The sequence below is a fragment of the Carya illinoinensis genome, chromosome 11 (genome assembly GCF_018687715.1).
Source record: "Carya illinoinensis cultivar Pawnee chromosome 11, C.illinoinensisPawnee_v1, whole genome shotgun sequence".
NCBI classification, from domain to species: Eukaryota; Viridiplantae; Streptophyta; class Magnoliopsida; order Fagales; family Juglandaceae; genus Carya; species Carya illinoinensis.
Window position 1 is genome coordinate 7,710,871 of NC_056762.1, and position 11,277 is coordinate 7,722,147.

An 11,277-nucleotide genomic window follows, 5' to 3' on the forward strand; every position below is an offset into this window, starting at 1 on the left:
CATTGTAAGTCATATCAACATGATTGCTGCCCATGTAATCCAATCCAACACAAAAGTAAATATTTTATTCAAATAACACTTGAGTGTTTGAAATGTGTTCATTACATACAACATAAATATATTTGCCTATAGACTATTAGTAAGCTAATAAGTCAGTATTTGTGATAAAGACATTGGCCTATAGACTGTTAGAATGCCATAGCATGTCCCAAAGAACAAGCAGCCATGTGAGCAAGATACTTTATTCAATCCCTACCAATATGCAAAGCAATCCATTAATTAATTTTCACATGTGCTCTGAACAGAAATCCCACATTTTACTTTGAACAGAAATTTTTGGTTCAAATGTAAATTCAAATGTAAAAGATGATGATAAAAGGTAACATGAAAACCAAACCAGACTAAGATCTGCTATGGATGGTTGAAAGACGCCAAGCAAGAGGCGTCCATTCCCAAGTCAAACCAAGTGGCCAAATGATAGACAAAAGCTTCTTCTCCACCACATTCCTTCTGCATCATTGTTTGTAACAGAGCAGTCTCGATGAAGCTCCTTTGTTCTTGGAAAGCTACTCAAAGTTGCCTCATCATTGTATCTTGAAAAGTCTCTTCAATGTCACAACCAACTTCCACTCCTCAACAGACAGATCATCCTGCATATTATATAGAGTTACAAAATAAGCAACAATTTAAAGACAATGCATGAAGAATGGCAAACCAAGCCACCCGATGCCACCCAGGGTTAGCGTGATGAAAGGTCAGTATACAACTCGATGTGTGAGATTCAATCACTTACCCTATAATTAGCTTTAAGTACATCAATTGACTTCCTCGAGATGTGGCTGACAAGTTCATCCTCAAGCTCAAAGTGCCTACCAAACATCTTTTGCTGTTCCTCAGGATTGGTGCCAACTATCTGAAAATGTCAACTAACATTATGGAAGCAAGGGCATTGCATTGAGACCAAAAATTCCCATTTCTTATGTTCTTTTTTCTTTAAATATTTTTTTTTATCAGTGCAATCAAATATTTCTTTTTATCAATGCAATCGAAGATTTTATTAAAAAGTTCAAAAGGAATAGTCTGAGTTATGTATACTAGAGGAACACCAATTTTTTTTTATAGGTACCAAAAATAATTAGGATTTACCAAAAAAAAAAAATCACTTTCAAAAGCTTTTTGATGTTACTGAATCTTGTAAAAATCGATTTATGGAGTCTGGTGATTTCCCAAGAAATTAAGAAGGGCCTGGCATATTTATTTTATTTGGAAATGCTAGTGTCTCAATGATGACGTGCACATGGCGCAAAACAAAAAATTGTATGGACTCTGAGAACAATTTGATGTAAGATTTTTAGAAAATTCAGCACTAGACTAGGTTTGTTTATAAAAAGATTGAATCCTGCATCATAGGTACGAACATATACCTTAATTGCAACCTTCTGCCCTTTCTTTGCAATATCCATAGGTTTATGATTATTTTCAATGGATACAATTCGTCCAATATCAATAAAATCCCTCTCAGGAACACAAATCGGAGTCCCAACCTGTGCAGAAAGCAAATGGCATCAGTCGTGCTACACAAACTCTATGGGCATCTGATAATAAGCATCATCTGAAGCCCACAACTAACCCATAGTTATAAAAGTCAACATTGTAGAGAAATTTCAGGACTAGTATTCATTCACATCAAGACAACTCAGGAGTTCTGTTCCATACATGATATTTACAAGTTTACAACAACACAAGCTGTAAAATCAAGCAAAAGATCAGGGAAACTAAGTTGGCCTCAGTCAAAAAAGTATATAGACAAGATGGAGCATCCCAGCCTCATGCCTCATTCAAGCCATAGAAAGAACTTAAGCATATACACATGAATTCTAGAGCTGGTAAAAAGTCATGATAAAATAAGTTCAAACCCTTTAATCACATTATTAAGATAAATGACAAAGCATACTATTGCGAAACTGTTCCCAAAATTTATGCTACTTGATCTACAAGATCTTGAACTTTTAGAGTTTCATAAGCATATTATACAGGAAAACAAATAACAGAAGTCCCATATTTAGACAACTCTGCTAGGTCATACCATTTACAATGGACCACGTCAACCCTTGAGCACAGAAAATAACAGAGTAGCATCCACGGTCTCTGTATCTGTTGACTACTATCTGACCAATGAACAAAGCCCCCAAATCATGCACAACTCAACAAGCTAACTAATTTGATATTATCATCATTATCACCTCCTGACTGTGTAGTGGTAACATTTAGAACTTTACCATCTCCTTCTTCCTCTTACTTCTCTCCTACATGACAGCATAAAGAAAGGATAAACTCTCAATTCCCTTTCCTTTCCTGTCTCTTTCCTTCATTTTTCCATCCCTATCAATAAAGAAAGGACTAGTTTTTTAATGTAATCATTTAAGAAGCTCTTCCTTTTCCTAACCTTACCATAGGTTGGAGATTCTTGGGTAACACATTAATGCTACAATATTTATAACCGCATAAGTTTTTTGCATACATCTTGGGTAACACCATTCAAGTTTCCGTGGACTACATCAAAGTTTTTTTTTTTTTAATCGTATGCAACTATAGTTACAATAAGTGCTTAATGCATACATAAAAATAAAACATAATTATAATTGGTAATGGAATGTAGAAATCAAACATTGAGATGAAGTACTGCACCTGGGTGAAAATTAGAGAGGAGAGACGAGACTTCCTTGAAGCTACCTTTCGAGGCATTGGGTTGTTGGCGTTGGGGGCCTCGGTTGGGTCTCACCGTCTCATGGTGGAAAGTTCACAGTGAGGGAGGGACAACATTGTCGGCTTAAGGGAGGCGTTGGGGGTGAGTGTGGGTTGATCGGCATAGGGAAAAGTGAGATAGGAACGCCGAGGAGCTGTGGGTCACCATGGTGTCGCGCCATGGAGGTGGCAGCGGCGAAGCCCTAGTCTAGAGAGAGAGACAGAGAAGAGAATGGAAGGGAGAGACATCTGAGAGATGGAGAGTCAAACCAAGAGGGATGAGGGGCGTCACGTGGTGGTGGCACTACATCTGTCGTGGTGGCACAGATTAGAGAGAGCGTCGCGTGGTGGTGGCGCTGCATCTATCGTGGTGGTTGTGTGTGTGTCTGTGTGTGTGTGTGTGTGTGTGTGTGTGTGAGAGAGAGAGAGAGAGAGAGAGAGAGAGAGAGGAGCTTTCAATTTTTCAGAAGGGGATACGCAGGTGCTTGGAGGGAGGGAGGTGAAAGAAGAGCGAATATGCAGTGAATTAGGGATCTAAGTGATCCAACGGTGGAGATTAAACTTTTCAAAAACTACTTATTTGTTGCGACTTCATGTCGCCGCAAAAAGTGGTTTCCTCACAAATTTTCAATCGTCGAACGTGATTACGGGGTAAAATGTAATTTTTTTTTCCCCATGGATGCTATTTGTAACATTAAGTAAGTATTTCCCAAAAATTAACGCTCGTCAGATGTGTTTTAGTGGGAAAATGTATATTTATTTCCCACGGATAGTTTTCATGTTATAAACTAAGTATTTGCCACGGAAGTGGATTGTGGAAAGCAAAATTCATGGGAAAAGCCCATATTTCTTGTAGTGAACATGTGATGACCCGCTTTTACGTGTATTTTTACTGAAAGGTTGTTTTTAATTTAATTAATATATTAGTTTATTTATTTTAAATTAATGTATTTTAATTGGTTTTTAATTTATTTGATGTTGTGTTTAATTTATTTTAATCGTTTTACAGTTTTTAATATCGTTTTTGGCGAATCGGTTTTTGATTTCCAAAGTGAGGATTGGACCTCATTTATTTTCTTTTCTCTTTTTCTTTTTCCCCTTTTCCTTTTCTTTTTCTTCTCTTCTTTCTTTTCCTTCTTTTTCTTCTTCTTTCTTCCCCGTTTCCCCTCTCCCGCGTGTTGCCCCTCCTTTTTCCCCTTACCGTCGCTGCCACTTCGGCCGCCCATCGCGCCGCCGTCCGGTGGTTGTGTTGTACACCACCCCACCATTCTCTTCCTCTCCCAACAGAGTTCATTCCCACCAATTTTCAGAGTGATCGGACCAGCCGTGAGCCGCCACGAGCCCCTGGAAGTCACTGCACCTGCTCTGTTCTTCCCCCTGTCGCCGGTTGCTTTCGCAGCCCAGAACCGCCGCTCGCCGGCGGGGTGGGTGGTATGGCGTGGCCTATACCACCCACCCAGTTTTCTTCCCCTCTCACCGGTGAACATCCCCACCAAGTTTCACCTCCATCCGAGCCACCGTTAGCCACCACGAGCTCCTTCAAGCCATATGGTTTTTCACCTATTCCAGTGCCATCGCACCACCTCCGACCACCATCTCTTCACATCTCCTTCCCCTACCTCTTCCCGACCTAAAGCACCCATTTCTGGCCTCGATCCGTTGCCGGAGCAGCTCCCACGAGCTCAACTCCATTCAGCGCCTTTTGGCCTTCGACCGCCATTTCCACTACCACCCACGGCCAAAACTCGTTTCCCTTAGCTTCATAAATATCTCAAGGCCATTCCCTATCAATCCCGATCCTTGGTTTGTCCCCATTCGAAAATGGATAATTTATTACCCACGGCCACAGTGTAAATTACACTGTTACGTTGCTTTCCTTCCACCGTTTATAACGCCGCGAGCTTTCTAAAAATACCATATAGCGCTGTAAGTAATTTTCAAACTCTACTTTTAGATTTAAATATATTTTTCTCATTCAATAATTATTTGTTGTCGGTTGGCTGATTCCGGACTGAGTCCGAGGAGTTCAGGGGTCGGATGGATGGAGGACGGAGTTGCTTGTTTTATTGATTTATGAATGATTGATTGTTTTGTGCATTGATCTCGCATTTACATGGTGCATGCACATGCGTTTTATTTAATTTGAGAAAATCATGTTTTATTGGCGTAAGTGGATTTTTGGGTGCGTGTGTATCACGACCCCAAGCCGGGATGGGGTATTATTCCGGTGGAGCTCTTCTACTCACTCGGGAGCGTAATAAACTAAGTGACGTCCCCTGGGTTGTCGCTGGGCGACGACGGGAGCGGGGGCTAGAGGATGCTTGGCTACGAACCCGCTGGGCGCGGAACTAGGCATCGCTCGTTTAGGTGTCACATGCGTGGTCGTTATCTGCGGTGTGCTATTGGAGCCAGGGTGTGCGGATGATCCCTAGGGGAGGTCATGGTGCATACGGATTAATTGGTTATGGTTTGAGTTTGATATGGGTCAAATGTGACTTTTGGTGTGATATTTGGAAAGGTTATGTTTTTGGGCCAAATGGGATTTTTGGCGTGTGTGGAAAAAAAAAATATAATTTTATGGGTTTTACGCATTGGCATCCTTTCATTCATATTGTCTGAGTTTTATATGTTTTTATCTAGTGGTGTTTGGATTTTACTTACCTGCGGCACCATTTTTGGTACCGTAGATTTTGGTGCAGAGTTCGAGGAAGAGGAGGAGGCCGAGCTCGAGGATACGGCTCCGCCGGGGTGCTGAAGTTAAAATTTAAGCTTTGTTGTTTGGTTTAAAAACTATATTTGTGTTTTGTAATATTTTATTACGTATGTTTTGAACAGCGTTGTATTAAACAAGAAAAATTCTGGTACTTAGTTATGACTTCTTTTATCCGCTGCGTATTTCTTTTTGCACATTTGTTGCTTTTACACACACTTGGCACACGTCGATAGGGTGATGACCCGTGATGTCATCATCCGGACGTCTCGATTTCCCTGTTTCCGTGCGTGGAGATTTGGGGGCGTCACAGGTGGTATCACAGCGGTCCGGCTTTGGGTAAAACCACATGTCCTGTAAGTAGTACCAGAATGTTTTTAAGGTTGTGTTTTGAAATTTATTTTAAGTAAAATTGCTTTTTGACATGTTTTATATGTTTGAATTTATTTGAGCTAGTTTGCTTGTGTTTATTTATCTAGTTATGTTATTGCATGTTGGTTTCTTTTTGATTTCTTGTTATGTGGTTTCAGTTTTGGTTTTGATTTTATGTTGTTGGTTTTAATCATTTTTCTTAAAGGGGGTCAAGGGTTGTATTGTGGCAGGAAGACGGTATAATCGAGGATACTATTATTGGGTATGAACATTTAGTGTAGTAGATTTAAATTCTTAGCGATGTGATTTGCTTGTATGATGTTGAGGGTTGAAGGGAATGTCGTGGTTTAAGCAATCTTTGTAAGGTGGGAACTCACGTAGCAATGAGGAGAGGAATTAGCTTTAAGTCGCTTAAGATGATTGAGGTCAAGGTTTTGTAGAATTTATGTAGCGAGGCTATAGGATAGGAGAGTGTAGGTTCAACGAACTTTAAGGATGTGTTTAGGGGAATTTTATTTAAGGTTTGCGATCAGATATATGCAAAATGGTAGTTTGCCACCGGATTACAACTTTTCAGGAATTGGTTGACTTAGCCACTCTTGCAGAGCGAGAGGTTAATTTGAGTATGGGCTCCCCTCCAGGACAAAAGAGGCAGAGTTTTACTGGTGAAGGAAGTAGATCGGGTTCGCCTCAAAATGTGTTCAGTGGACCGGGACTTGACCACAAGCAGCCTCGGGAGTGCGTGTGGGAGGACGAGTGCCAGTTTGTGGAAGATGTAATAGAGATCACGGAGGCGAGTGTCGTTTGGGTAGTAACCAATGTTTTGAATGCGGTCAGACGGGGCAGTTTGCTCGTGAGTGCCCTAGTCGAGTTCAAGAAAGCCGTGAAGCTCGTTGCAGTGGTAGAACTAACCAGAGGCAATTAGCTCGGGGTCGAATGTACGTAGTGACTCTTGGTACTATTGGAGGCGAGGTTACTGAGACTCAGAATGATAGAGTCATGGCATGATCTGGGTTATCTTTTAGGGAAGTAGAATAATTGAGTTCTTTGGTTCCGTGGAGTTTATGAAATGGTCTATAATGTAGTAGGTTGTAAGTTCAACAAATTTCAATGATAGATTTTATGAGGTTTTGGCAAAGTTTTAAAGTTTAGGGCCTTATAGATTTTAGGAATATAAGTTTCTGGTAATTAAGGTGTTAGGTTCGACAAGCCTTGGGGGGAAATAATTAAATTTCGAGTTTTAGATTTCGTGATTCGAATGAGTACTTTGGTGGAAATTGGGGCTTTAGATTTTACAAGCTTTTAAGGTGAATGTTTTGGATTAAAACCACCAATCTTGAGAATTTTAGAAAATGATTTATTATCTATTAATGTTTTAGAATTTGAAAGATTTGAGAAGTCGATTTTTTTCTATTATGGGATGTAAGTTCTTTGATTTTAGAGGTTCCGGAAGATGATTCTTATTTGATTTAAGGTTTTAGAATTGCAAAATTGAAGGACTGATTTATAATAGGAATTGAGTTCTTAGTTTTACAGACTTAATGCTGTAGCTTGATCTACTCTAGTGAGTGATTAGTTTGTAACCATTAAAATGGGGTTGATTAGAGTTGAGTTATTGATATGAAAATTTTTCTAGAGCAGATTTCTTTGAGGATTGGAGGTAATGATCTAGTTCGTGTATTTCTTTGAGGATTGAAGATATCGAGCTAGTTTAGAAAATAATTATTGTTAACTCAAGGTTGTAGTAGCAGATTTTAGGAAATGATTTTATCGATTCGAAAGGTATAGGTTCATCAGGGTGCTGGAAATAGTAGATTTTGTGTTGGTATTGAATACGATTGAATTTGAGGTTATATGATCCGTAGACTTTTGGGAATGGATTCTTAGTAGGTTTAAGGTCATTCTCGGTACCAAACTTTAAGCAATGGCTGGGTGTTGATTTAAGGATATAAGTTGAGTAGATTTAGGAATGATTCTTTCTGAGTCGAGGATATAAGTCCAGATGATGGAAATGTTATAATGGATCACTTGTACGTTTGAATGATTTTTGGTGTTGGCTAAGAGTGCATGGGATCAATGAGTAGTAAGGGTACGTATGTATGGATTTCGGAGAGTGCTGGTCCTAGTCGCATCTATTTTTGGCTTGGTAGGAGTTGAAGAGGAATCTGCGTGGTAATATTAAATTCAAGAGATTTTTGGCTTTGAGTTGTTTGGTAAGTTGAATGGAATGTGCAGTCGAAGTGGGTTACCCATTGGGATGGTGGTTTGAAATGATCGTTGTGTTTATCTTGAGAATTAATTGCGACTTGAAGTCATAGGAATTTTAATTGGTGAGGCTATACTTTTCTTTGGAGATCAAGTATCTAGTTGGGAGAATTGAGGATATGGTTATTCAACTTGAAAGGAGATCGTTAGGTCACCATGTGTGGTGTATGAAGTAATAAATCTTGGAAGTTGAATTTGTGCATCAACGGTGGGTAGCATGATCATATGTATGAAGTAATGAAGCAGCAGAATCCTTGAATGTTGTTTAATAGTTTTTGATGGATTGAAGATTTAAACAGTATGGCCTGTCTTGAGTTTTTTTTGTGAAGTGCTATTGAAGGAATTAGTTGTGTTAAAACTAGAGTTTTTGAGAGTACAAGTAGGTGGGTGAGTTACCAAGAGCGTTTCGATTATGTCTGGGTGAAGTCAGTAGTAGTTTATAGTAAGTGAGTTATTGCAAGATTAGATGTTATTCAAAATATAGGAAATGAGCTTGAAGTGTGGGATATCGGATAGAGGTTATAGGCGCTCTTGTTGGTTGGCTGGGAAGAACTTGGGCCTTTTGGAAATGTTCCTTATCTTTAGAAGAGACAAGTGTATTTTGGGATGAGGTTATGTGTTTTCAAATTGGGGCTTAGAGGTTGATTAGTACTGGTTTCTGTCATCAATCAATGTATGTATTTTTGCGAAATGTTGGTTTTTGTTTAAGGCAGCGATGGTCAACTGAGGAATGAATGAAAATTTGTGGGTTTTGGAGGTATATGATTTTCTATGGAAATGTGGTAAAAGTTTTCTTGTGATTAGGTGTGGATTGAGCTTGTTCTTCATGATATTAATTTTTTAGGATATATCCTTTATGTATTTTAGTGAGTTATCAGAGTGCGCGCAAAAGCATGATATTTGGAGATTTTTTAGAAGTTTCAATTTTGTGTTGATTTTTAGAAATTAGTAGTAGTTCAAAGTTTTAATGGGAGATTAATCATTTGCTCGTGCAATTTGGTTTATGGATGGTTAACTTTGGAAGTGGCTATTAGGTTACCAAAGTTCGAATGGAATGAAAGTTTGGAAGTAGCAACAGTTGAGGTCCAAGACGATACCTTTGGTTAAGGTGGCATGGGGAGATCCGTTAGCTCAAGATTTCTCTTGGGAGCGAGTAGCGGACATGAGGGAGCAGTACCCATACTTGTTTGAGTAATGACAGTACGTTTCTTAATCTTGGTCATAGGTGGTTTTATGTGGAATTATGTGGCTCGTTTTTAAGTTGGTGTTTGATCTTGCAAATTTCGAGGACGAAATTTGTTTTTAAGGGGGGGAGGATGTGATGACCCGCTTTTACGTGTATTTTCACTAAAAGGTTGTTTTTAATTTAATTAATATATTAGTTTATTTATTTTAAATTAATGTATTTTAATTGGTTTTTAATTTATTTGATGTTGTGTTTAATTTATTTTAATCGTTTTACGGTTTTTAATATCGTTTTCGGCGGATCGGTTTTTGGTTTCCGAAGTGAGGATTGGACCTCATTTCTTTTCTTTTCTCTTTATCTTTTTCCCTTTTTCCTTTTCTTTTTCTTCTTTTCTTTCTTTTCTTTCTTTTTCTTCTTCTTTCTTCCCCATTTCCCCTCTCCCGCGCGCTGCCCCTCCTTTTTCCCCTTACTGTCGCTGCCACTTCGGCCGCCCATCGCGCCGCCGTTCGGTGGCTATGTTCTACACCACCCCCACCATTCTCTTCCCCCCCCCCCCCCACCAGAGTTCATCCCCACCAATTTTTAGAGCCATCGGACCAGCCGTTAGCCGCCACGAGCCCCTAGAAGTCACTGCACCTGCTCTGTTTTTCCCCCTGTCGCCGGTTGCTTTCGCAGCCCAGAACCGCCACTCGCCGGCAGCGTGGCCTACACCACCCACCCAGTTTTCTTCCCCTCTCACCGGTGAACATCCCCACCAAGTTTCACCTCCATCCGAGCCACCGTTAGCCACCACGAGCTCCTCCAAGCCATACCGTCGCACCACCTCCAGCCACCATCTCTTCACAGCTCCTTCCCCTACCTCTTGCCGACCTAAACCACTTTCTGGCCTCGATCCATTGCCGGAGCAGCTCCCACGAGCTCAACTCCATTCAGCCCCTTTTGGCCTTCGACCTCCATTTTCACCACCACCCACGGCCAAAACTCGTTTCCCTTAGCTTCATAAATATCTCAAAGTCATTCCCTATCAATCCCGAGTCTTGGTTTGTCTCCGTTCGAAAATGGATAATTTATTACCCACGGCCACAGTGTAAATTACACTATTACGTTGCTTTCCTTCCGCCGTTTGTAACGCCGCGAGCTTTCTAAAAATACCATATAGCGCTGTAAGTAATTTTCAAACTCTACTTTTAGATTTAAATATATTTTTCTCATTCAATAATTATTTGTTGTTGGTTGGCTGATTCCGGACTGAGTCCGAGGAGTTCGGGGGTCGGATGGATGGAGGACGGAGTTGCTTGTTTTATTGATTTATGGATAGTTGATTGTTTTGTGCATTGATATCGCATTTACATGGTGCATGCACATGCGTTTTATTTAATTTGAGAAAATCATGTTTTATTGGCGTAAGTGGAGTTTCGGGTGCGTGTGTATCACGACCCCAAGCCGGGATGGGGTATTATTCCGATGGAGCTCCTCTGGTCACTCGGGAGCATAATAAACTGAGTGACGTCCCCTGGGTTGTCACTGGGCGATGACGGGAGCGGGGGCTAGAGGATGCTTGGCTACAAACGCGTCGGGCGCAGAACCGGGCATCGCTCTACGCACCGACTCCGTGGCCCTTCGCTGGCGAGGGCTAGAGCATGCTTAGCTACGAATGCGCAGGGCACAGAACTGGACATCGCTCGTTTAAGTGTCACATGCGTGATCATTATCTGTGGTGTGGTAGTGGAGCCAGAGTGTGCGGATGACCCCTAGGGGAGGTCATGGTGCATACAAATGAATTGGTTATGGTTTGAGTTTGATATGGGCCAAATGTGACTTTTGGCGTGATATTTGGAAAGGTTATGTTTTTGGGCCAAATGGGATTTTTGGCGTGTGTGAAAAAAAAAATATGATTTTATGGGTTTTGCGCATTGGCATCCTTTCATGCATATTGTTTGAGTTTTATATGTTTTTATCTAGTGGTATTTGGATTTTACTTACCTGCGGCACCATTTTT

General features: G+C 40.5%; 1 protein-coding gene across 1 annotated transcript; it reads right to left on the reverse strand.

Moving 5' to 3' along the window:
* Positions 1-451: 451 nt before the first annotated feature.
* Positions 452-1,493, reverse strand: LOC122282059 (eukaryotic translation initiation factor 5B-like). The gene is made up of 3 exons (XM_043093985.1): positions 1,425-1,493; positions 794-913; positions 452-650 (listed from the first exon to the last, which is right to left on the reverse strand). Exons 1-3 carry the CDS (start codon positions 1,461-1,463, stop codon positions 585-587), a joined length of 225 nt encoding a protein of 74 aa, XP_042949919.1. The 5' UTR covers positions 1,464-1,493; the 3' UTR covers positions 452-584.
* Positions 1,494-11,277: the final 9,784 nt, after the last annotated feature.

Excerpts from the sequence above, each read along its gene's own strand:
- LOC122282059 (XM_043093985.1), bottom strand. The coding sequence starts at position 1,463 with ATGGATATTGCAAAGAAAGGGCAGAAGGTTGCAATTAAG. Across the intron at positions 914-1,424 it reads GGCAGAAGGTTGCAATTAAG|ATAGTTGGCACCAATCCTGA; the intron begins GTATATGTTCGT and ends TGACATTTTCAG. Across the intron at positions 651-793 it reads TACTTAAAGCTAATTATAGG|GATGATCTGTCTGTTGAGGA; the intron begins GTAAGTGATTGA and ends TATAATATGCAG.